Raw genomic sequence first — 26,664 nt, forward strand, 5'->3', positions numbered from 1 at the left:
ACCGTGTGTCCTGCTCCCTTGCCTTACTCAATGCTGGGTCACCAAAAGGAAGAGCCTTAAAGTATCATTTTTATTTCTATTTTCTTAAGATAAAAATAGAGAGAAAAATCCTACAATAGAGAGTAACACTAGACAAATGTAGCAAGAAACAATGAAATCAAATTTTTTATGCACAGGGCTTGAAATTGCATTTTAGTGTTCTCCTGTGACATTCAAAAGCATGAAACACAACATGTATGATTTTCAGAGTTTATTACAATTTAATTCAGCAGTTCCCAACCTGTCAGTCATGCATGTCAGATACATTATGATTCATAGCAGTAGCAAAATTATGAAGTATCAACAAAAATAATTTTATGGTCACCACAACAGGGGGAAGTGTATTAAAGAGTCGCAGCATTAGGAAGGATGAGAACTGCTGATCTAACTGAACCACTCATTTTCCAGTTAAACCACCTAGACTAGCAGTTCTGTACTCCAGGGGACATTGACAGCACAGAAGCTCCAGAATCTCACTCACTCCAGAGAATGCAGTCCCCAGCTGTTTCTGTGTTGGGCCTGTACAGAAGGCCTTTACTTGGTGTTACCCAACTGTCAACCAGTAGTTCTCACTATTCACCATTTCATTTCTGTTTAGCAGGTTTTAATTGTATTAATTATCAATAAAGTTAGACATTTCTTGATAAACTTATCAGCCATGTTAGATCATTTGTCTATTTTCTTTTATGATCTTGTTTTTAGTATCAATGTTAATGAATTTTTAATTTTTATTAATTAAATGGGTTCATGTATGTATCTAATGCATTCTGATGTTCTCACTCCCACCTTCTTTTATTCCCCCCCCACACACACACATTTCCCCCCGACTTGCATCCTTTCATTTTGTTTTGTTTTGGGATCCACTGAGTTTAACCAGGGCTGCATGTGTGACCAGGGCTGCTGAACTATGCACTGGGGCACAGTGGGCTCATCAGTGAGTACATACTGAAGACAGTATTTCCTTTCTCTCAGAATCTACCAGTGACCAGTCATTCAGAAGTAAGGGGAAAGGTCCTGTAAGGCCCTCCCCCATACTGACTGTTGTGTTCAGGCCCAGTGCCCATAGCTGCTATGACTTCATGATTACAATGGCTGTGTCATGCCTAGTGGGTGGCATTTCACAGTCTTTCTCCCTATCTTCTGGCTCTTTCTCCTTTTATCTGGTCTCCTGCTATGTTCCCTGAGCCTCAAAGGCATGGTGTAAACATCTTGTCCAGGACTGAACCCTCATGGATCACTTATTCTCAGTCTCTTGGGCAGCTATGTGTCTCTGTATTTACCACTGTTCATACACAGAAAGACTTCACAGACTGGGGTCTCGAGGAGTATTTGTCTGTGGGCACAAGCACTGATATTTAGAAGCCAGTTTACCATCATTTAGCAAAACACCAGGAGTAAGTTATCTGCTAGGGCCTATGGCTTCCCCAGGCATGGGCATTTGGCTAGGTTTACAGTACCAGACATGGGTTTCTGCTTGGTGAGCCAAGCTCAAATCCCATCAGAGAGCTGTTGGTCACCATTGTTTAGGTGGGCTCATCATGCCTGGCAAATTGGTATCATAAGGTTCAGAGCTGGGTAAGATTACTGATGCCTTTTGTCTACCCAAAGCATCCTCTGGCACACTAAAACTTCTAGCAGGGAGGTTCCCAGCTCTGTTTCAGCTTGAGTCCTCTGTTTCTTGCAACCGCAGTCTTGTGGTGTCTTTAGCAATAGGGTCTTAGCTGGTTCTGGTGAAGGCTCCGGTTCTCAATCCTCCTAAATGGGAGGCTGTACTTTTACTAAACTGAAGGTGTCGGGGCGGGGGGGGGGGGGGAGGGTTTAAAAAGGGTTGTCATAATTTTCATTAGAATTGGGACACTCTTCTGATCTTCCTCAAAGTGTCCTGTACCTGTTGTAACAAGTAATGAGTATCGCTGTGTGGTGTTCCAGACTTTTCACCTCAGCAGATCTCTTCACTTTGATGCAGGATAATGATTCAGTTCAAATATTTTTTGCTTTCTGCTGTGTGTGTGTGTGTGTGTGTGTGTGTGTGTGTGTGTGTGTGTGTGAGAGAGAGAGAGAGAGAGAGAGAGAGAGAGAGAGAGAGAGAGGAGTTCCATTTGTAAAACAGATAACATTTAAATATCTGTTTATGTGACACAGAGTGCGATATAGATGTGGTAAGGGGTCAAATATGGAAATAGAGTACCTGTTCTCAGGGCTTGCCCCCCCCCCCCCCCACAGGTCTTTGTGGGAGGGACTTCAGTCTAGCTGGGAAGTTGGGAAGTGAGGAAGGAGAGGCTCATGGGAATGGGGTGGGATAAGATGGAGGAGTATGAGTCCAGTCTGAACAATGAATAACAATTCACTCAGCAGAACACAGAGGAAATTAGAGTAGTGGTGTACAGAGAAGCTCCAAAATGCACAGATGGTTGGAAATGGTTGGAAAGTAGGTAGAATTGACCTCAAGCATTCCAACTAAAACTATCCCTAAGGACAAAATGTTGGCTATACGGGAAGAAATGAGTAAGTCTGGGTCAGGTGGCAATGGGTTTTGAATGCCAGGCCAAGGGTCTGGATTTTATGCGTATGCCTGTGTGTGTGCACACACAATGGAAGGGTCTGGATTTATGTGTGTGTTTGTGTATGTGCACACAATGGAAGGGTCTGGATTTATGTGTGTGTTTGTATATGTGCACACATAATGGAAGGGAATGAATTTATGTTTGTGTGTGTGCATACACAATGGATGGTCTGGATTTATGTGTGTGTTTGTGTGTGTGTGTGTGTGCACACAATGGAAGGGTCTGGATTTATGTGTGTGTTTGTGTGTGTGCAAACACAATGGAAGGGTCTGGATTTATGTGTGTGTTTGTGTGTGTGTGTGCACTCACAATGGAAGACTGGATATTTCCACTGATGACTCTTAAATAAATGAGTGAAAATCAGAGTTGTGTTCCATCGTTATCTGTCCATTCACCATGGCCAGTGTGTTCTGTTTTCTCTACTACACCATTATTCTTTCTCTAAGGAGATTGTCCTGAAATGTCCTTGCTGGCTGCTGCCTCATTTAGATCTTCCACTCCTCCTTGTTATTTTAGCCCAAGCCCAGGTAATCACTCATGGCTTTAATTGTCTCCAGCACCAGGCAGTGTAGGGCTGGTGGTTATTTAGGAAGGTTCTTGGCTGCTGGAGTGCAAGCAGAGGAAACCCATGGAGTTTGTGCCCAGACGTGTTTCCAGACTTCATGCTTCCAACCAGGATTTCTGGAGCACTTCACAGCGGGCTTTGTAAAGATTTAGTTGAAAATCAACTTATGGATTCTTCCCTAATTGGCTTGGCCAGGGTTAATCTGTCACTGGCCCAGCCAAGCTGGCTTCTATTATGCAGCCACACTGAGGATTTCTGGTGTTGCTTTTGTCCTAAGGGAGGCTGGCTGTTTTTAGAAACAATTCTTGGTGTTGGTGAAGGCCAGCATCCTTGCATACTCTGAAGTGAACTCAACAGGGCTTCCATCTGACTCAGCCCTCCATACTTTCCCTTGAAAAGAGCAAGTCTTGGATTTGGCATCTGCATGCTAGAGGGTTATGGTTTTATACATACCTTTTTCTCCCTAGGATTAAATAAAGACGTGCTGTTTATTTCCACCTCTTTGGATTGTCTCTTGGAAATGCTCAAGGGTTCCCAGTCTAAGCTGGAAACACCTGTGACATCAGACCATGTCTAGAGAAGGGCTTTCTATGGCTTAGGATACCCTGGAGTAACTTCAGAGAAGTTGTCCTGTACTGAAAAGACCGACTTATACATGGGGCGGGAGACCAGAGCTTTTATGATGAGACCGGAATAACAAATAGCAACTACTAAACATACCACACTTGCATTAGAAAACAGTGATGTTAAGAAAAGAGTTTGTGTCTTGTCTGGGCAGTCTGTGAAGGTGAGAAAGCAAGCACTCGGCTACCCTTGGGGACAGCAGTTCACTAAATGACCCTGGAGTTCATAAGAAAAAGATAAGCATGAAAAGTGGAAAGTTCCACTTCCTTCCTAATCCTTCAGAAGATGCTGAATTTCCCAGGGCCATGGGCAGGCATGTGATGAGGATATGCTCTATGCAAAAGCAACTACCCCTTCCCACCCCACAGTGTCCTTGCAGAGAGGCCTTTGAGGATCTGAGGTGGTCACATGGTTCCCTGGAGGAAGTTTCTTATGATTAGAAGGTTTGCCCTGAACTCACTGAACCGAGACAACTAACTTGAGACTCTAAAGAAAGATGAGTCCATGTGTGTATTTAAATGTAGACATGCATGTTACAGGTTTTAGAAAACTAGACCAATCCATTTAGCCTTCCTTGGTCACTTCCACTCCCCTTTCTTCCCTCTATCCTGGCCCTACACCCTGACTCCCAAATTAAATTTTCTGTAAAACATCTTTTAAAAGATATGCCAGCTACCGATGCTTCAAAACTTTTATTATTTGTGGTGTGTGTGTGTGTGTGTGTGTGTGTGTGTGTGTGTGTGTGTACACGCTCATGTGGGGATTAGAAAACAGACTGAGGGAGTCAGTTCTCTCCTTCTACCTTGTTTCTGAGACAGAGTCCCTCTTGGTCCTGCACTCAGCACCCAGAACACCTGGTCCATGAGCTTCTTAGAGATTCTTTAGCCTCAACTTCCCAACTTGCCATTATAATGCTGGGATTATGGACCCACTCCTCTGCATCCATTTTTTTTAAAAACTGGGTCCTAAAGGTGAGCTTGGGCCAGCACGCTTGAGTGGTAAGAGTTTTTACCTGCACTGCCATCTTTGAAGCCCCAAGATGCTACTTTTGTAATTGATTATTTGAGTGAGTTTGTGAAGACTTATGCACCCCTCCCCACCCCCATTCCAAGCAGCCTTTCCAGGAGTCCAACCTTCATGCATCTGCGACATCTTGCCATTAGTGACACCTGCTGGTCTCCTAGAACCCACTGGATATCTAGGATAAGGCAGAAATCGGGGTTGTATGAACAAGAGCAGGGGCCACACCTGTGAGCCTACAAACCTGCCAAATCAGAAGCATTTGGGCTGGGAAGAGTTCCTTGTGTGTTTTTTCTGGAAGCTTTCCCGGAAGCTGGCTTATGTTCTTGGTGTAGGGATAGACAGGTATCCCGGAGTTTGGATCCTGTCTTCTCATTCTTTGTATGACTATCCTGGAATGGTAGAGCTTGTCTAAGGGCACAATCACAGCATTACAGCATCCCAACCTTAGGGAATTCAAAGCGACTCCCTTGAGCCGTCCGTATAAACAGAAGTGTAGAGAAAGGACTGAGTCAGGTTAGGAACACATCTGAGCCTAAGAGCTGGATCTCTTCAGATTCGCTGAGTCTCTAAACTTTAAGTTTGTGTCTGTTTGGCATGTGGTTATATAGTATACATTGCAATCAGTTCAGTATGTTGATATGTCTTTTACTAAGAATAACAGTATATACAATACATAACTAACTTATTACTTACATAAATAACTTACTATTTGTGTCCTAGTATATACTTATGTATGTGTGGGTAAGGCAGAATTTGGCTTTAGGTATCTCCCTCTATTATTCTTCACTTTATTTATTTATTTGTTTATCTATCTATCTATCTATCTATTTATTTATTTATTTAATGCAATAGGGTCTATCTTTGAACCTGGAAGTTGACATTTAGGCTAGACTGGGTAGCCAGCAAATCCCAGGGGTCTACCTGTCTGCCTTGACTGGCACTGGGATTATAGATGTGTGCTATTGTACCTGAATTTCACATAGGTGCTGGGGTGGGGAACTGGGGGAACAAGCACGTTACCCACTGAGCCATCTCCCCAGTTCCCACATGTAATATTCATTGAACAGTTGTTAGGTATGAGACATGATATGTGTTTAAGCATTTCCATGTACCTTCTAAGCACTTCCATGTACCTTCTGAGACGCCAGTCAGATGAGTATTATTTTATGATCCTTAATTTCACTTGCTGTAACTGAGGGACCAGTTGGTACTCACTGTTAGTGTGTGGGGAATCCAACTAGGCCGCTTCTGAGTCAATTTGCAAAGAGCTCCCAGAGTAGACGGAGCCTTTGCCTTACAGCAGAGAACGACACCTGAGTAAATAGTCCCAGCAGTACCCAGCAGAGGCCTGAGCACAGGAAGGGGTGTTCAGAGTAGGGGGCACTGGAGTGGTCTGATTGTGGGGACCCAGAGAAATTCACCAGGTGGAGAATGGTTGCTGTGCACAGGCAAAGGAAAGGGGGTATGTTCTGTGGAAAGCCTGAGGGTGGCAAGTTGGTTCTGGATGTAGGAGGAGGGTTGTTACATGGGGGCATTTCGGAGCTGAGGTTAGAAAGGCGGCTTAGAATAGACAGAATCACCTGTGTGCCAAAATGAGGAATCTGGATTCTATTTTGTAAATTAAAGGGATTTCATGGGAATTTTTATGAGGAGGAAGGTTACAGGGTCAGATCACAAGGTCTGTGTGCTGCCAGCCTGGGAATACTAATGACAAAGGAAGGTGGCTGGGAGGTTGTGGCAAGGGTCTAGCAGAGTAAGTAAGACACCTTGCAGCTGTGGGATGACTGTGAGTGCCTTTGCTCGCTGGCCCTACAGCTCAGTGTGCTCTCTGGCTCTTAGGTGCCACACGGCCTTTTCCTGGATGGTGCTAAGGTCATCCACAGTACAGACTTTCTTTTAGTCCCCACCCTGAGCAGATGGACTTCAGCTCTTGTCTCCTTTGGTACTCTGACTCTAGCACATTCCTCTTTGTGTCTTGGAACACATTTGCAAAAATCCTGTTGAACATCTTTACATACACTTATCTCTCCCCCTCTAAACCCAGCTCCTCTACAACAGGATTAGGCCTTTGCCTCCCTAAATACTTGGCACAATGCCTGACATTTTTCCAGCTCTCAATAAATGTGTGGTGAATGAATTCTTTCCGAATAAAAGCAATGGCTCTATCTATGGAAAAGGAGACTCTAGACCTTGACTTGGTACACATTGATAATCCCAGTATTTGCAATGGGATAGGTGTTCTGAGGCAGGAGGTTCAAGAGTTCAAGGTCAGCCTAGTCTATATAACAAGACCCTTGATTTAAAAAAAAAAAGAAAAGGGTCCAGCTTTGGGGGAGGGGTAGTTTTTGAAGCTATGTTAAGGTCTGGCAACCTATGGCCTGAGGGACAATATCAGCTTACTTTGTGGACTACTTTTGTAAAGAAAGCTTTATTGGGAGCACAGTCATGCCTGGGAGCAGGGGCAGAAGGGAGTTGCTGGGACAAGACAAGACAGACCACAGATCACAATATATTTCCTCTTTAGCCATTTACAGAGTTTACCAACCCCTAAGTTAGCCACCTACGATTAGTTTGTAGTGGTGAAGGGTGGTGGAAGGGAGGTGTCCATGTCACACATCTCTTCATTCTGCCTGCTGGGCCTAATCTAGCTTTGACTCAGAGTGGCGGCCCTGGCTCTGGCAGCAGAAGTGAGAAGGAAGCCTGGAAGTGCAGGCAGGTGGGCAGGCAGGCAGGCAGGAAGGGAAGAGGACTAGGGACCACAGACTAGGGATGGCCTCCACTCCTGCAGCTCCCTGCTGAGCCTCTCCTGCATGCTCTCTCCTAGTCATCCAGTTTGGCTTTGTCACCCTTTTTGTGGCCTCCTTCCCACTGGCACCTGTGTTTGCCCTCCTCAACAATGTCATCGAGGTGCGGCTGGATGCAAAAAAGTTTGTTACTGAGTTGAGACGCCCGGATGCTGTGAGGACCAAAGACATTGGTATGCACCCCCTTAGAGGCCTGGCATGTCCCCGACCTGCGTGGCCCCTCCCACCACCTGCATCTTAGGGCTCAGAAGGCTGACAGGGCCCTCCTTTTTTCATCCCTTGGAGCTCCTCCTGTTCCCTTCCTTGAATGTGGGGAGGCCTGTGGAAGCCATATTAAGTACCCCAGTTGTCCCCTAAGCTCCCAGACAGGGGCACCCCAAGATTTTCTTTGTAAGCCTAGTTCTGAGAGGAGAGTAGAAAACCTCCTCAGGTAATCTGCCTACAGAATGTCATCCCATTCTGTGGCCTTGCTAAGCCAAGGGTGGGACTAATCAGAGATGCCTGCACTTCTGTCTTACAGGAATTTGGTTTGACATTCTCTCTGGAATTGGCAAGTTCTCTGTCATCATCAATGTAAGTGCTTGCATTCAGAATGCCTTAGCTATATGGGAGGCGCTTTTAGAAAGCCTGGCCTTTGAAATGTCTTAGCTATATGGGAGGGGCTTCTAGAGATCCGGGCTTTGAAGCAGGAACCAATCCTGTGAACCTCCAGCTTTTCCCATCTGGAGCTTTGTTTCAGACAACCTCCTGCTTCCTGGCATACTTGAGCTTTGTAGCTCATGTTGCTGCCCAGCAGTGATTTCACTTTTTATTTCATTAAGAGAAAGACAATTATCCACCCGACTGTATGCCTTGGCCTTAAGAGTCAAAAGCAGATCTTTTCTTGGAGCCAAGAATGATGAAGAAAGAAATTGACCTATCTGCCCATTTCTTCCCACTCTGTTTCCACCATTTAGTTAAACAGAGAGCCCGGATCGTTGCTTGGGTTGCAGTTCCTAATTATGCTTCCTCCATCTACTCAGTGCAAAGTCTTGATCACCCTCATGGACTCAGACACCCTGTAGGTTAATCTGGGATAGGGAAGAAAGGGAGTCCTATCCATTGTGACCCTCTTAGCTGCCTTGACAGATATGAATATATGCAGAGAAATTCCTTTTCTTTTAGCTACCCTGGATGGATGGTAGCTAGACAGGGCTTCCTTCTTGCTCTCCCCAAGAAGGCACCAGCCAGATAGGTGTACATCTAGAGAGCCATAGCTCATGTTCCCTCAGGAGGGAACATTGATTCTGGCTCTCACCTGATTCCTTGACACCTGCCCATACATGATCAAGAGGTTTGGGGAGAGGCAGTCTGCTTCAGGCTGAATATTTTGATGTAGGAAGCACCTATTTTCATGCTTAGAAATAATGCACAATTGGAAAGGGGGTCAGCTATTACTTTGAGCCATGTCTACTAGAAAAGGGACCCTTAGCATTGTTTACTTTCTATCTGTGCCACAGAGTAGCAGGGCATTTTGTTTTTCTGGCCTCTCTAAGTCTTGCTTACTCATCAAAACAACAAGATATAAGAATCACATCTACCATATAGGATCATTCTAGAAATGGCGTGGGATAATGGAAGGACAAACAAGTGCTCAGTAAATCACAGTTACGACAATTTCAAGTGTGTTATTAATTTTCAAATATGGCTATGACCCACTTATATATACACGTTTAGAGAAAAATACAGAAACCGGATTTTAAGGGGCTTTAATTGTTGGTGCAGGCTATAGCATAAACAGCTGCCAAAAAGATTTAAGGTTCTCTTGCAGAAAGTGACTCCCAAACCAAACATGCTATCACTCACCTGCATTCCGCTTACTCTTGGCCATCTCTAGAGCACTTAGACATCCCATATGCTGTGTGGTCTGTGCATGGCCCATCCAGCATGCCCTGTGCCTTTCCCTTCTGTCTCTCCCCTTTTATAAGACGAACAAAGGAACAGCTTCTAATGCACAAAGCATTGCAAAGTGTCCAGAGATGGCGATCTGATTGAAGAAACTATGGAACTGTGTTCCTGACCCTTTTAGTGTCCCTCAGACAGATGTGCACAATCTCCAACTCCCTTGCCCAATCTCCGAGTGCCACTTTCATCACAAGTGACTTTCTCAGAATCCCTTGAACTCTGTTCTGGCTCAGCCAACAGCAGTGTCAGACCAGGTGTTGTAGAGGTGGACCGAAGCTTCCAGCACTCAGTGTTCTCGTTTCATCTGTCCAGAACTGTGAGCCGTGTGAACTTAGGGACAGGCGCTTGAGCATACTCTAGATGCAACCCTTGTAGCTCCTCTGGATGGTGTGCCCCAAACTGGGCAGTCCCTCAGTGCTTCACATGGCCCCCGTGTCTTCCAGACGCCACCCATTCAGAGCAGTCCTCAGTGCTTGTGATTCTGTCCCTAGGCTTTTGTCATTGCTGTCACCTCCGACTTTATTCCCCGCCTCGTGTACCAGTACTCCTATAGTCACAACGGGACTCTCCATGGCTTTGTGAACCACACCCTCTCCTTCTTCAACGTCAGCCAGCTGAAGGAGGGAACACAGCCAGAGAACTCGCAGTTCGACCAGGAGGTTCAGTTTTGCAGGTAAAAGAGTGTGGAGGGGGCATGGCCAGGGGCAGTAGATCCAAAGAGTTACGTAGAGGACCTGGGCGGCAGTGGGGGGGGGGTGGGGGGTGTCATTCTTTTTTCCTTCCATCTCCTGTTCGTCCCCAGTTGTTATGAATGCACTTAATTGAATCGGTAAGTGTTATTAAGTGCCTTTTGCTAGATGCTACAGAGCAGATCAAGTGCTATCTAACTTTGAGGCCGTTGTCAAGGATAGGAAATAACCAAGTCAGTCATCATATGGAATTCCATGTAGGCCCATGTGCACAGTGGGTATTCAGAGGGTGACGTGGAGATGACAAGGGTCTGGAGTGGAAAGATAAGCTTCCTGGATGGGCTGCAAGGAGTTGGATGTCAGAAAGGGAAAGTGCTCTAGCATGGAGCCAGACAGTGGAGTTTCAGTTAAGGAGGGCATTTGAGAAGATAGTACTGGAAAGTAATTTGAGGTATGTCAGAACTCCATAGAAGCCAAGATGCTGAATTTGGATAGCACGAAGAATACATCAGAAGCTGTGAAATCTTCCAGAATCTTTAATATGGTATGCTAGGAAGGCATGGCCTTTTAGTTGTCAGAGAATCTCACACACCAAGTATACTTTAGGTCACTGATGTGGTTTCAGAGAGGAAGACAGACTAGCGTTTGGAGAACACAGGGAGGCAGCTGGGCTGCTGCATCACTGAGCTATGAACAGTGGTGGGCATGGACTAGAGTCATAAATGGATTAAGAGAAAACAGAGATGAGATTTTTTCACACTGTATGCTGCAGTGAATGGTGATGGACATATGAGGGAGGCTGAGTCTGGACGTGGCTGAGAAACTGTGGTTCTCTTGACATGTCAAGGAAGGTTCTAGAACTCGATCTTACAAGTTATGGTGGGATTCTGACTATGGAGAGATTAAAATCTCAGTGCAGTCAAAAACAGTAAAAAGATCAATATGATATGATCTTAAGATCATATTAAAGATGCTGCCAGATTTCACAGCTTCTCGTGTATTCTTCATGCTATCCAAATCCAGCATTTTGACCTATATAACCCCAGGAGTTCTGAAACACCTTATATTAGTTGCCATTACTATCTTCTCAAATGTCCTCCATAATTAAACCTCCATTGTCTAGCTCCACACTGGAGTACCCCCCCCACCTTTCTGCCATCCAACACCCATAGGTGCTGAGTTTGATGTCAGTCACATTGCATTACCAACAATGTCTGGAAACCCAAGCAGTGGTTTTCACCATCTCCTGGGTATGTGCTAAGCTGGCACTCAGAAGAAGTGGCCGAAAGACACTGCTCCAGGAATCCCTGAGGCCAAGACACAGAAGGCTCTTTGTGACTTCTCAAGGAAAGCTAACGACAGACAGAGGAGCAGAGGGGAATGACTCCTTTGACCCTTCTTTACCCTGGTCACATGACAGTCCCGGTCAAGCCTTGGTGAAAGACCATATCTCATGTATTAAAATGAGGAATAACTCCCAGAATAAGAAGCCAGGGGGAGATGCTGTGGAGCTGATAGGGGGTTGTTGTGTCTTATGAAAAGCTACCAGTGTCCCCATCAAAGCATTGGCTTCCTTTTCTTTTTCTTAAGAGCATATATAAATTAGATAAGATAATGTTTCGTTATATCACTTTCATACATATAAAAATGTACTTTGACCATCCTATACTCTTATTTCCCTGGTTGCCTCTTCTCCTATCTCTCTGGTCCCCTCATCTTCCAAATAGTCCCTTTCCTAGTTTCATGTCCTTAAAAAAAAGTTCCAGAATCCCCGTGTTTGAAGAAACATGTGGCACTTAGCTTATTGAGACTGACTTGTTTCCTTTGGCCTGATGATCTCCTTTTCTAACCATTTTTCTACAAATGGTATAGCTTCTTTATGGCAAATGCAAATGCAAATGCCCCCTGTGTGATTGTGTGTGTGTGTGTGTGTGTGTGTGTGTGTGTGTATGAGAGAGATAACTCACATTTCCTTTATCCATCCATCTGTTGATGGGCGTCTAAGCTGATCCCATTTCTTAGTTACTGTGAATAGAGCAGTGATAAACATGGATTTCAGGGCCAGACATGGTGGCACATGCCTTTAATTCCAACAGAGGCAAGTGTATTGCTATGAGTTCAAAGCCAACTTGGTCTACATAGTGAGATCCTCTCTCACAAACCTATGGATATGCATTTGTCTCTGTAGTGTGCTCACTTAGGTTGCTTTGGAAATATACACATGGGTGACAAAACTGGACTGCTTGGTAGTTTGACTTTATTTTTATTTGTATTTTTATTGTTTTAGGTTCTCCATACTGATTTCCATAGAGATTATACTAATTTACATTCTCCCCACCAGCATTGTTTGGTTGTTTTGAAGGTGGGCATTCTGACTATGGTGAGACTGGAAGTCTTAGTGTGGTCAAGAGATTGGTTACTATGGTCAAACCAGTGGGCATGCACTCATACTTTCCCCTTGGGACTCAAAGTCAGACTCTCCTAAGAGATATGCTTAAGCTCAGATCCACAGTTTGAGACTGTGAGATGAGATGATTTGGTCATCCCAACCCAGACAACTTGCTGACCTCTGATTTAAACAGATGGCCAACCAAGAAAAGATGGGACCAGGCCCTGGACAGACAGGTGGATTTATCCATTAATTTATATTAACATTGATGTTTCAAGGATTTCTATAGCTGGGGCTACAAAGTGCCCAGCCCTCAGAAGTTCTCTTGCATGTGGATTTCTCCTACACCAGACACTGCCCAGCCCACTAAATCGGGCTGGTTTGCCAGACTGTCTGTCCATGGTGCTGGATTTTGGTGTATTACTCCAACAGCCAAGTTCTTTAGTGCAGAGGGTCTGTGCCAGAGCTGCAAGCCTTTTCTGGTCAGACCGGTCTGCTCTAGTGTTGCCCAGAAAGTCAGTTAGTCAATAGATTTGCACTGAAAGAATAGGCCGTGAACAGTAAGAATCACAAAATCATTTTAATAACTGGAAGTGGTCATGGAAATAACTTGTTATAATGTTCAGTCTATGGGGGGAGGGCGAGGGGGGAAGAATCAAAAGAAATTGGTAAGACTTGGGAAGCCTGGGAGTCCTCTCAGATTATAGAGCTAAAGCTCAGCTCACATTTCTCCAAGAGTGCAGACTCCCACTGTTATGTGGTGAGAGCCAAGGCTAACAGCATCGGTCTCTTCAGGTCTAAAAGCACTTGTCTGTCATAGAGCACCATGGCTTTCTTCCCCCTGACTCGAGATCATCCGGTAGCATTTACATTTTCTAAACACCAGTGACTTTAATGGCTCCACACTGGAAGCTGAGGGTAGGTCTAATGTTGAACAAGGTTTAATTCAACCAAACAAGTCTAAATCCAATCTTCTCTGACTCCCAACTCTAGTCAATTAGAGTGTGTTTTCAAACTCCACATGATCGGTATCAGCTGTCAGGACAAATCAAGCAGACTTTCTTCTTTTCATTCCATACTGCAAAGGCTCAGGACCCCAAAGTATTATTAGGACACGTGTTAGCATCTCTGCATCTGCCTTAAGGTCTCTGGATTTCCCAGCCAGTTATGCACGAAGCTTTGATAGTCTCTTTGTAGTTTCTATACAAGTAGATAAAACCATGGTGTTATATTATTACCTGTTCAAAATTATTCTGAAGATGGGGATATAGCTCAGAGGGCAAAGCTGTTGCTACGCAGGCATGAGGCTCTGGGTTCAGATCCCCAAAACCCACACAAGGCCTGACATCGTAGTGCACATCTGTAATCCCAGTGCTCCTATGGAAGATGGTAGGCACAGCCAGAATAATCTCCTGAAGTCTGCAGACCAGCCGGCCGGCCAGCTGGGTATACAAGTTGCTGAACAAAAGACCCTGTCTCAAAGAAGATAGAAGGCAAGGACAGACAGCATAGGCTGTCCTCTGTACTCCTATGAACATGAACACATACACACACACACACATACACACACACGCACACACACACACACACACACACACACACGTACGTGCGGTGGAGACAGGGAGAAGAAGATGGAGAGAAAGATTTAATAAAAGGCTGCTGACAATGAATGACAGAATTACCAGTAGGGACATGTATAGGAGGCATATTTTAATTCTATGCTCTGGGCAAGAAAATGCAACTGCAGAAACCAGTCATCATAAGATCACTGCAATGACCTTTGGAGCAGCCAGGGTCAGTACCAGTGAGCATGGTGGGATCAGTGTGCAAGTGTTTGAAACCCTGATGCAGGTTCTGCAGTACGGAACACCACACAATGCTTCTATCACGGAGTCCAGATGAAGCAGGTGAGCTGGGGACCAGGTGATTAAAATGCCTCTCTAGTAACTTCCAGTGGGGTCACTGCAGGGGCAGCCCTGCATCTCAGAGTTAGATATTTGGGGAAACGTTCAAAGGAAGTGAAACATGAAGAATGAGGAATTCAGTGGCCACAGAAATCATCTATTTTAGGTTTTTGCTTTGTTTGTTTGTTTGATTGCTTGAGATTGGGTCTTCTTGTGTAGCTCCAGCTGGCCAAATAACTATGTAGCTTAGGCTGGCTTTGAACTCATCACCCCTTTGCCTCCTCCTCCCTCAAAGGAGCATGGGTATTTGAGTCACACAATAGGATCTAAAGCTAATGGTTTTGTCGGAATGCCATATTCATGTGGCAAAGTCAGTCTGGCTGGGGAACAGGAGACAGCAATGGAGGGTGGGATATCAAAAAGGATGTTGGTGGTAAAGGAAGTGCATGGAGAACACTGTCCCCAAGGGAGAGGCTAGAATGAGATGGAGAAACAGGCGTCAGATCCAGAACCTATTGGTTACAGTGATGTGCATGGAATCTTCAGGGTGTTGTCTGGGTACAGTTAAGGTGATGAGGTTGCAGTGAAGATGAGATGCCTTATTCAAATGTAGGTAATGTCTAGGGAACAGGGCCTGCATGTGATCTAGGTATAGTACGTCAAACAGGATTAAGAATTATTTATAGAAATATCTACTTAATGTGGGTCTTATGTGGGGGGAGTAAGATAAATACTGTGAGAGCCAGATGCAAGTCTCTAGCTCTAGTGCCTAGCTTCGTGGTTGCTTCTGCATCAGGAAATGAAGTTTACACTGATTTTCTGGTAAATAGCCTTGGGAACTTGATGGTCCTTTTTATTGTCAGCCGTCAGCAATCTCTGAAATATGGTCACATCAAACTGAGGCTTTGGTCTCCGACCCAAGCTTGTCAGGGATGGAGGTCTTAAAAACTGTGGCAAACATTAAGACGTGCTTTTGGCAGCCCATTTGCAATCTAGAGAGGCAAACCCAACATTTCTGGAGAGATTCTCACTTCAGCCATTGAACTGCTCCAGCAGGACTGCTTCTTAAACGTTCCCAAGAGGTCAGGCAAGGTCAAGCAGCCACCATGCTCTGGAGCCTGAACAGTGTCTCAGTTCCTGGCTCAATAGGAAGGAAGTAGGGAGTTCACCGGAGTGAGAACACACATGGGTACCGTCACCCCAGCTGGACTGTTTGGAGGTGTTGAACATGCAGAAGCAGGCACCCTCATTTGGCTCCTGCTCGGCTTCTCTGCTGGGCATAAGCACTTCCACATTCCCAAGGTCCTGTGCAAAGCCTTTGAAGAGGTGTGTTCCCTGCCAGCCTGTGGCTGCCTTGCATCTGTGTCATGGTGACACCAGAAGTAGTCCGATTTCCCAGGTGTCGGCTTCCTGATCTTTACCAACTGTTGGATTGACACGGTTCTCATTAGCTCCTAATTGCCTCTCCTGTTATCCTCTGCTAAAAGCCGGTTTCAAAAGGCATTTCTAAAGCAGCTCAGATGGTCTGAAAAGAATCGTGCATAATTGTTTCAGCATTAATATGAAATTTAATTCTAGTGGGGCTATTTAAAAATTTTTTTTCACACCACTGTTTGGAGTCAAGAAAGGCATTCACTAACTGATTCATTATGGAGCTAACACTTCATCTAAGAAAAGGTTTTTCTCGATGGCGGGTAACCAGCCCCCTCAGTGTTGTGTCGGCTCCCTCCTCCCCGCCAGCTATTCTGTGTTTCCACGGTTGGGGCCGATCTCACAGTCACTGACTACCCTATAGGTGAGGGTGGAAAGAGGATGGTGACTGCCGAGCTGGAGGTCTCTCTTCCCTCTCTAGCTACACATTTGATTTGGTTCAGATGTGAGATGTGCCCCCACGGATGTGCTTGAATGTTGGTACCTGGCCACTAGTGCCGTTCTGGAAGGTTGTGAAACTCCTGACAGGTGGGGCATCCTCTGGGGGAACCCTGCCCTACTTCCTGTCCATTCCCTACTTACTGATGGAATCAGATGCAAACAAGTTCCTACAGCCATCCTTCCCTCAAGCCGTGAGTCGCAGTGAGACCTTCCTTTCCTTTCTTTTCTTTTCTTTTCTTTTCTTTCCTTTTTCTGAGACAGGGTTTCTCTATGTGGTTTTGCACCTTTCCTGGATCTCACTCTGTAGCCCAGGCTGGCCTCAAACTCACAGAGATCCGCCTGCCCTGAGTGCTGAGATTAAAGGCGTGCACCGACGCCACCACCACTTGGCTGAGACCTTCCTTTCTTAAGTGACTTTTGTCAGGTCCCAGTGGTGTTAAAACAAAGTAATAGAGCCTCAGTTTCTACATCTGTGAAAATGAGGGCTTAAAAAAAAATCTAACGGTTCATGTAACATATGAATATAGTCCTATAGAAACCGGAAACTCCGCAGGTCACTGCTCCAGCTCTGTCCCACCTCTACCTGAACCTCAGTGCAAGCCCAGGCATCTTCCAACCTTATCCTCTTTTTCTATTTCTCTGGCATAGTTGGCATTGCAGAAACTTGAAGTTATGGATTCATGGTTTGTCTTATAACAATGAAACATAATTTGAATTAATGGAAACCTTATTTCTCTAGATAATGTCCAAATTTAACTCCATCAAGGTAATTTTCACAGAATAGTATTAAGGTAATTTTAAAAATAAAATAAAAAGTTGACTTTAAAAAAAATCTGTTTCACTTGTTATATGGAAGTCTGTCCCAGTTAACATTGTAATTTTGCTCTTGACATCTCAGTATAAAATGCATTGGAGTAAACTGAGCATTGCCAGTAATTACTTCTTTTTAAAATTATGCACCTCTATGCTAGGGATATAATTCAGTGGTAGAGCACTTGCCTGGAACACACTGAGGCCTTGGATACCATTCCTAGCCCTGAAGAAAATTTTATGAATTTTTTCTTAGGAAAATAATTCTGTATGCACATATCTGTATATGAAAGGGAAAAGCCCCTCTTTATCTCCTAGGAGACACCTCTGTGTCCATTTTTTTTTTTTTTTTTGTATATGTGGACGCCTGTAGAAATCACATTTACCTACATTGTCCTATTCAATTCTCACTATGGCTTCCTTTAACATTGAGTATACTTGCACACCTGTACACATACTTTTCATGCTTGGGCTGGGAGAGCAGGTGTGCCCCTTCTGTGTCCTCAGCCCTGTGGTAAACATGGTCTTGGTTCCTTTCTCTGAATTGGAATATTGACGCTCAGAGGCACAATGCACCTGACTCGTGATGGCAGAGGCACTCCAATTCCATGTGCCCTGTTTATATGACCCACTTGTCTTATGAGTGAAAGTCTATCTTTCTTGGAAGTTGCTCAAAAGAAACTCTCAAAAATAATATTAAGCCTTAAGGACAATAAAGGAGAAATGGAGGAGGGGTGAGTGCCTCCAGCTGATATGCCTGAAGTTAAATATTTGCTTCCCTGGATGGAGGCACACAGGGGTGGGGATAGGGGTGGTATCACGGCCAACAAATAACAGGAAGCTAAGCAGATATGCGAGTTCACAGGGTGTTTTGGCCACTCATGGGAATGCTAGGAAACCATGGCTGCCCAGGGGAGATTGTCATGTGTTGTAGGTCATCTGAGATGATAGAAAAAGCTGTACTTCCCAGGTCTCAGGGACTCCTCTATTAGCCAGAATCTCTCCTATCTTGTGCTATTTACCTGAATGTAATCCTAGAGAAGGCCACTGTGTCTGTCAGTGTCTGGCTCCTCTGATGGTCATCAGCATCATGGGGCTGGAGCTTGAGTGTTCAGAAACCTTTCCAGAAGCTAAGAAGATTGGAAAAAGTTGTCTGTGCGCTCTGTCTTAAGTCATAAGTCACCTTCAGCAAAATGATGAAGAATAATTTGTAGCACAAATCTTAACAGGTCTTATTAATAAAAATCAAACCTGAAGCCAGGTATTGGGGTAAACACTGAAAGATCAGAGAAGCAGAACAAGCCACAGCCACCTCACCTTGCCCATTCCTCAGCTGATCCTGTTTCCTCAGCCTGGAAACCTCTGAGTCCTCATCCAGAATGAATCTCAGCTGAACCACTGCTCAAAAGCCTAAAAGCTTAACCAGCTCTAATTCCTGGTTTTCACACCTTATATACCTTTCTGCCTTCTTCATCACTTCCTTGGCTTAAAGGCATGAGTCACCATGCCTGGCTGTTTCCAGTATGGCTTTAAACTCACAGAGATCCAAATGGATCTCTGCCTCCCAAGTGATAGGATTAAAGGTGTGTGTGCCACCATTTTCTGGCCTCTATGTCTATCTAGTGGCTGTTCTGCCCTCTGGTCCCAGATAAATTTATTAGGGTGCACAATATATTGGGGAACACAATATCACCACAATAATTACTGTATGTCAGCATTCCTAATCCACAAATCCAAACTATGAAACCCACAGAAATGGTTTGTATTCATATTATATCACAAGCAGAAAATTGAATACTACAAAACTTTGCTACATGAGTGCCATGATTCAAATGTTGTATATAGAACTATATAAACTATGTAAAACTATCTTCAGTCTAAGTGTGAAAGGAGTGTTTGAATTATCAATGGATTTCATGTTTTTGCTTCAGTCCCATTCCCCAAGATGCCTTAAATGTAAGCGAGAATTCTCAAATAGGAAGAGATTCTGAAATCTGTAATCCTCCTAATACACAGTATTTCAGGTAAGGGCCACTCAGCCTGCACTGGGGAGTGGGTTTCCTCTGATGGAACAGGCAGTTACTGAATTCTTTAAGTGGATACATAGCAACATGGGGAAAGAAGGCTTAGGCTAATGTGGATGAGAGAGAACACTGGGTGTCAAGACACGGAGGAACTTGCATGAAGACTGTGTTAGTCATCTTTCTGTTACTATTAAAAAAAATACCTGAGATGAGCAATTTATAAAAGGAGGAGAGGTTGGTTTGGGCACTTGACGTTGTTCAGAAGTTTGCTTTGGGCCTGCAGCAAGGAAACACCATGGAAGGGGCCTGTGGCAGAGGCATCAAGAGAGAAGAAGAGAAAGAACAAGGGTCTCACAACCTCTTTCACACCCCAATTGACCCAAAGATTTCCAACTGGTCCCCAAGGCTTTAAGATTCCACCACCTTCCAACAGAGCCACATAGGGGCCAAGCCTTTAACACCTGGGCCCTTGGAGAATAGTCGAGAAGGACTTTGGTAGTAGAAGTGGCATTCAAACCCTCCCTTGTTGTCTGGAAAACACACACTTCCCTCAGTGCTGAGCACTGGATTTTAAAAACAAATAAGCACCACAGATCACTACCACAGCAGTCTTTGGAACAATGATACCCATTAGCCACCGGCCTTTTGAAGACAGCTTCTCTTCTTAAAGCTAATTGTCTCTTTGTGTAGTGTCTTCTAGTTACTCAGAGAAAACATTTGATAAGCCTGACTTAGGATCACATTTCAAAAAAAAATTATGTAACCCGAACTTACATTGGCATGTAAACAACCAATTATGTATCCAGTGGCACAAGCTTACTGGAATCTGTGCTCTTCAAATGATGAATCACGGTTCATTAGCAGATTGTGAAATCCCTTCATTGGGTCACAAACAGCCTTTGGAAGAATGGAACAGAGTAGAATGGAGAGGAGGAACAGACGAGGATAAGCTAAACTAAGCTAGAGCAAGCGATCAATTCATTGCATATGGTAAAGTTTACATTTCGTGTCATATTCATTTCAATAACATGTCCACTCATTAACATAAAATAAGGATTTTGTTTGTTTGTTTGTTTTTTGTTTTGTTTTTACTGTAGGTCAGAAAGCTACTTTAGAAAGAGGAACGTGGACAGGTGTAAAGTGTGTTAAGTTCCTTACCACTATTTTCTGTGGTGTGGCTTCAGTACCAAACAACAGAGCCACCCTTTGCTCATCTGCACAGAGCTGTTTTCAGGGTAATCTTTCTGGACATCTCTGTGCAAGCCCCGCCATCCCCACCACCCCACATCCTCCATCAGATGAATGTGCCTGTTAGATCCAAAGCATGTTCTGGACACCAGGGGAGGGCAAAGCGGCAGTCCTAAAAGCTGTGGTAAGTTAGTAGCAGAGTTGGAAGCCGAATTCGATTATGTATGGATTCTTTTCAGCCTGGAAGGGGAGGAGTGTGCAGTGGCTGTCATACCAAGCTCTGTGAACAGCTGTTCCCTCACAGCCAGAGCCAGGAAATGGGAGAAAGGCACTTTCATTGCAGCTGGAAAGACTGGATTGTGCCCGGGGAGGAGTGTCCCCATGGCAAGCCTTGGCAGGGGTAGTACCCCTTGTCTAGAAGATTGGAAAGGAGCAGACCCTATTCTGTATACAGCAGAAGAATAGACAAATCTAGAAAGGTTTGCTCCGTTCCTAAAACATCTTACTCACTTGGCTCACATGCTTTTATTCCCCCTCTCTCTGTCTCTTTCCCCTCCTTCCCTTCCTCCCCCCCCCTCCCCCCCCCCCATCCCCCCCCCCCCCCCTACTAGCAAGCTTCCTGTGTAGCTTTCCATGTTCCTGTTCTCAGCCGGGGATGGTCTGAATACCTTGGTGCTCTGCTGGGCTGCAGTTAGCTTTGCTTTCCAGCCAGATGTCAACTCAAGCTTGAGACAGCTGCGATCAGCTGTTGGAAGTGGGGGAGCTGGGCAGTGAGGTGGAAGTTCCTGGTCCCTGGCCAAGCCCTAGTGGAAAGATCAGTGTCTGCCATACAGCTTGTCTCTTTCTATTGCTGACTCCATTGCTCTGGCCTTTTCTTTGTGTATACATCGTTTTTCCTATACTTCAAATGTTCTAGCTTCTCCTTGGAAACTGGAAGCCATCATACTTAACTGTAGCCCTCTTACAGCACTGGTTCCTTCGTGCCAACCAGAGAACTTCCATTTGTGAACCCACCTTCAACTTCACCTGCTGATGAGGTGCTCTGTGATAACAGGGAGGAGTCTGGATCCAGCCAGACTTATATCCTCACCTTGCCTCTGTCTCTTCCTTGCCTTGAATCCCTGACCACACACTTGAATTCTGAGCCTACTAAGTTCCTGCCATGCTATGTGGGATACCTGCATGAGTATGCTGAGACGATTGCAAGACAAAACAAGCAGAAAGGTGTTTTTCTTTTGCTTAGGGCTGGATACACACTACGTGTCCTATGTATGATGTCTCTTCCTGGGCAGAGTACTCTGCCTTCCCCAGCAGCCACACACTACTGGATGGCCTGATGCCATCCCAACTCTTCCTCTCCTCTAGGGGTTGTCTTACTTTCACTGACGAGACTTGTTGAATTCCCATGGAGAAAATGGCTCTATGAATGGTCATACTGCTAACACCAACCCTTGTCACTTTTCCAGGGTTAGAAAATGAGATATCCATAGCATGCTTCATTGCAAGAGAGGGGTAAAAGGGCAGAGACAGAAAACAAAACATGAGGCATTTCTGTGGGCCCGAGGAGGCAGAAGCTCATGTTAGACATTGATGTTTAATAAAACACATGGAGAGATCACAAAGATAATTGATGGGAAAGGCTGTTGTTATTTATAACCACCCCCCTCAATTCACCCAACATTCTTCTTTTGCTGGATCATCTTTCTTTTGGCCTCAGTGGTACAGCTGGGAAGCAAGGCTACCTTCAAAGCTGCTGACTGAGGAGGAACCTGGGGTGACTTGCTGGTGCCCATATCTACATGGGATCCAAGAACTGATGAGGCATCTGGGGGCTCCTGTCAGAATAATTGGGGGAACACAATGGTCGCACAGACCTAAGTTATTCTCATTGTCTGTGGGCTCCTTTGAGAACTACATCCTGACACCACAGGAAGCTTTAGGAGGTGCTTGGGAGAGAGAACAGGAAAAACACATCCCCAGGTTGACTTTTGTGGGTGTGGATTTTTTTTATTCCACAGACGGTTGTTGGTTGGGCTATGGATTTCCTCTGTCTTCCATTTCCCAACTTTAACAGCCAAAAAGCTCATTTGTTGTTCAAATCTTGAGATTTTGCCCATAGAAATCTTCTTCCTCCCGTCTTTACTCAATCTACTCTTTTATATATTTTTTAAATATTTTCACTTGAACTATTTATTTAGTGCATTTATGTTCATGTGGTGTGCAGCTCTGTGTGTGTGTGTGTGTGTGTGTGTGTGTGTGTGTGTGTGTGCAGGCACATATGTGTATGTGGTTACACACTGTGCACATGCTATGGATGTAGAGGTCAACCTCAGGTTGTTCCTCAGGAGCCGTCCATCTTAGTTTTTAGAGATAGAGTTTTTCATTGGGACCTGGGGCTCACCAATTAGGCTAGGCTGGTTGACAAACAAGTCCCAGGAATCTGCTTGTCTCTGCCTCTTCAGGGCTGGGATGACAATCCCATGCCACCACCCTCATCTTTATTGGACCAACCTAGGCTCCCATGCTTGTGTAGCAAACACGTTATTAGCTGAGCCATCTCCCTGAGCTCTCAGGTTCCACCCATTCTGAATGCTCCATCTTCCTTCGGGCAGGTTCAAGGATTATCGCGAGCCACCATGGGCACCAAACCCATATGAATTTTCCAAGCAGTACTGGTCTGTTCTGTCGGCCCGTCTGGCCTTTGTGATCATCTTCCAGGTGAGTTGTTAGGTAATGACTAGATGGTAAGGCTGCAGGGTGCCCAGGTGAAGGCTGAAATAGTGCCCCCTGCCCTTCATAGCCAGATGTTTGTGGTACAGTCATCTCTTGGTATCCGGGGAAAGAGGATGGGGGGCTTTAATATCTCTTGGAGACACTAAAATCTAAGGGTGCTGAAGTCCTCTGTAACAAATGACATCACATTTGCACATAACCCACCCAAATCCTCTCATATACTTTAGATCATTGCTAGATGACATGATAATTAATGCAATGCAAACTCAATGTGAACAGGTGTTGAACTGTGTTTTTTAAGAAATACTGATGAGCACAAGCCTGCACATGTCCCCGTTGGTGCGATTTTGTTTTCTGTTACTTTTGATCCATGGTTGGTTCGATCTGAGCATAGAGGGGAATGGATACAGAGGCCCACTTGTGCTCTGTGACATAGGGAACTTCACATGTGGCTGGCAGCAATGAATGTAAAGTAGGATTCCCCAGAGAGAGCTTCTTTGAATGGGTAGATTTGGCCAAAAGATAATAAAACCCAGAGCAAAGTTATCAGACAGATGTAGAGTAAGTTGCAGAGTGGACATACTTGCCCATTTAAACTGGAGGAGAAGAAAAGAAAATGGGGAACTATTGAAATCAGAGTCTCAGCCCTGGGACAGACAAATAGCACATCCTCTCTGTCAGCCTGAGAAAGGGCTCAAGTTCAGAAACTTTCTTCCTGAGCTCTTGGGTCTCTCCTTTGTTAGCATTGTTTACGGTGGAGACATCTGGTTAGAGGGGCTGGCAGAGTCATCTAACCACCCCTGGAATGAATAGCAAACCCGAGCTCATGATTCCTATCTTTGACAATAACCACAGCTCCAATTGCGTCGTCACCGAGATTCTCTGGGCTCCAGTGCCCCCAGTCCCCACTCGGGCTCCTGTTGATCTTTGAGCAGAGGCCAGAGTACAAAGCCAAATCCCTTTCTCTTGGCTTTTATATTCCCTGAAGGCAAGTCTCTGGGGGGCTCTAGGGTGTCCTGCCCCTCAGACTCCAGCCCAGGATGTAGAGAAGCCCACCAGCTAGTCTTTCACCTAAAGAAGACGCTATTCTTCCCCTGTAGAGATGGGGTGATATGTTTGAAAACTTGCCTAGACATCCCCCTGCTGCCCCCCACCTGCTCCATCTCCTTACTTGTCCATCTGTCACATGTCACAGGTCCCTCACGTCACTGTCAGTGGGTAGAGGGAAAATCTTAATAACTGGGAACCTCTGGAAGCAGATGCCCCCAAAGTCTTCCCTTCAGCTCCCAGGACTATGATGTATAATTCAAGGGCTGTCACTGCCTTGGTTTCCCAGAGGGGGAAGAGAAGATACCATAAGTCTGTAGTTCCTAGATAGAAAATGATCACAAGTTGAGGAATGCGTGGGAAGGACAGACTTGAGAAATGAGCAAGAATCTGAACATACTGGCATGTATCGGTCCATGCCAGATCCCATAGCCTGATATTCACTCACTCAGAAAAAAAAAAGGCTTTCCTAGCCTACTGAGATATCCCAGGGATGTGGCTCAGCAGGGGCCTCACGCAAGTGTATATATACAGAAGCCTGGCATCAACCAAAGAGTACTGGAAGCAGAGAGTCCATGGTAATGGCAGAATGAGGAGACTATGAGCCGTAGGTGGGTTGGGTAAAGCCGTCTCCGTGAAAACACCCAAGGTCTCTGGTATCGAGGACAGAGAGACAGCTGGGGAGATGAATGGGGGAGCTGCCACAGTAGCAGCTCAGCAGAGGCCACTGTGCTTTGTGGTCACTTCCCTGGAGGCCCCAGTACAGAGCAAGCCTGGGAGTGTTAGGACAAAGGACATGTGAGGAGACCCTGTGGATGGCGCAATAGTGCACTACAGTCCTCCTGAAAGGAAGGCCCACTAGCTAGCTGCCACTCGCCATGTCTTGCCATTGCCAGTATTTGACATGTAATAATTTATCAGAACTCACAGCTGCTCCAGGGGTAGGTCGAAGTAGTAGTAATTTTACTACAGCATTATCAGTAAGGACGCCAAAGGACACATAGGCTCACCGTTAAAGATCACTCAGCCAGTGAGTTATCTAGCATTCTGTTCAGTTTGTTCTTTTCTCACCAGGTGAGAAAGCACTAGGGTGGTCACTCTGAAGGGGCCAGGGTGGACAGTGGTGAGTTAGTATCCACCTCTGACCTCAGGTATCATACTACCAAGCCAAGCCTCGCCATTCATCTCTCCTTTGTTTTGGCAGAACCTAGTGATGTTCCTGAGTGTCCTTGTGGACTGGATGATTCCAGATATCCCCACAGACATCAGTGATCAGATCAAGAAAGAGAAGAGCTTGTTGGTGGACTTCTTCCTGAAGGAGGAACATGAGAAGGTCAAGCTGGCCGATGAGCCCACCCAGAGGAGCCAGGGTGGCGGAGATCGGAGCAGGAGGAGCCGTGCAGCCAGCTCTGCACCCTCAGGCCGGAGCCAGCCAGGCAGCATAGCATCCTCAGGGTCCCAGCACACCAATGTGTGAACTCACAGTTGGCAGCAGAAGAGGCAGGCAATGGGGAAATGCATGCGCACACCACGTGTTCCTGTAGCTCTTCTGCTGGGATCTGGCTTGCGAGTGTCTTCAAGAGAGAGTCACAGAAAGGAAAATCAAAGAGTATGCAGGAGGGAAGGGAACAATATTGCTTTTCAGAAACTGGAAGTTTAAGACTCTTTTAGGTCCTCTTTTGAGATGTGTCCTTTCAGAGAGTTTGTACCCCACTGGGGTCTTTCAACCCTAGAGGTCCCTGGGGTCCCTTCTTGTACTTCACCATCATTTTAGGTGAAAGAAGTATAGTCAGGGGCCCATCCATCCTAGAACCCACTCTAACTGATCACTACCCACTTCTGACTGTCACCCTAAAAGAACTTCTTGGAGACACTTGTGACTGGGGGCCACTACAAGGTGGAGCAATTGCAAATTAAGTTACAGGACTGATTTCTGTGGCCACTGGACCTGATGGTAAGGAGCAAAGGTCCTCTCTGGGCTCGTCTGAAGTCCACCTGACAAGGATACTTGTATACAATGCAACCAACCACCTTTTGTGCAAGTTCAGGTTTAAAATAAAATGGAAAGATTCTTTTTTAAAACACATCCCTTGTCTTTGATGCCTTGTTTCCTTTTTCTCTTCTTCCTCCCTTTTCTCTCCCCTTTCCTTTCTTTTCTCTTTGGCTTCCCCCTCTTCTTTTTTCTTGCTCCTCTATGCCAAGCTTTGTTCTCATAAAGCAGGCAATAAAAGAACATGCCTGTCTGACAGAACTTGCAGTCTGGGATAGATGGCGAACTGACAGTTGTGTAGTATTTTAGATAATGATAAATGCAGCAGAGAAATCCTAGGTAGAACAAAGCAAACAGGAAGTGTGGGGGCACAGGAAGTGTGGGTGCACTCAGCTTATCCAATGGGATTGGTCAGAAAGACTATAAACAATGGAAATAAACAGGTGGTGACAACT

The 26,664-nt window shown here is 45.3% G+C and overlaps 1 protein-coding gene across 5 annotated transcripts in view; it reads left to right on the top strand.

The window, feature by feature from the left end:
• Positions 1-26,297, top strand: part of Ano2 (anoctamin 2) — a 340,730-nt gene extending 314,433 nt beyond the window's left edge. For 3 of the 5 annotated variants that reach the window (XM_036182063.1, XM_036182064.1, XM_036182065.1), the window contains 5 exons: positions 7,640-7,792; positions 8,140-8,192; positions 10,055-10,236; positions 23,052-23,157; positions 25,424-25,866. In XM_036182063.1, the coding sequence (XP_036037956.1) occupies positions 7,640-7,792; positions 8,140-8,192; positions 10,055-10,236; positions 23,052-23,157; positions 25,424-25,696 (767 nt within the window). In that variant the 3' untranslated portion in view covers positions 25,697-25,866. Of the gene's footprint in view, positions 1-7,639; positions 7,793-8,139; positions 8,193-10,054; positions 10,237-23,051; positions 23,158-25,423 lie in introns of all 5 variants that reach the window. The other 2 variants (XM_036182061.1, XM_036182066.1) reach the window with 1 other exon arrangement.
• Positions 26,298-26,664: the final 367 nt, after the last annotated feature.

Source organism: Onychomys torridus, chromosome 3, assembly GCF_903995425.1.
Source record: "Onychomys torridus chromosome 3, mOncTor1.1, whole genome shotgun sequence".
Lineage (NCBI taxonomy): Eukaryota > Metazoa > Chordata > Mammalia > Rodentia > Cricetidae > Onychomys > Onychomys torridus.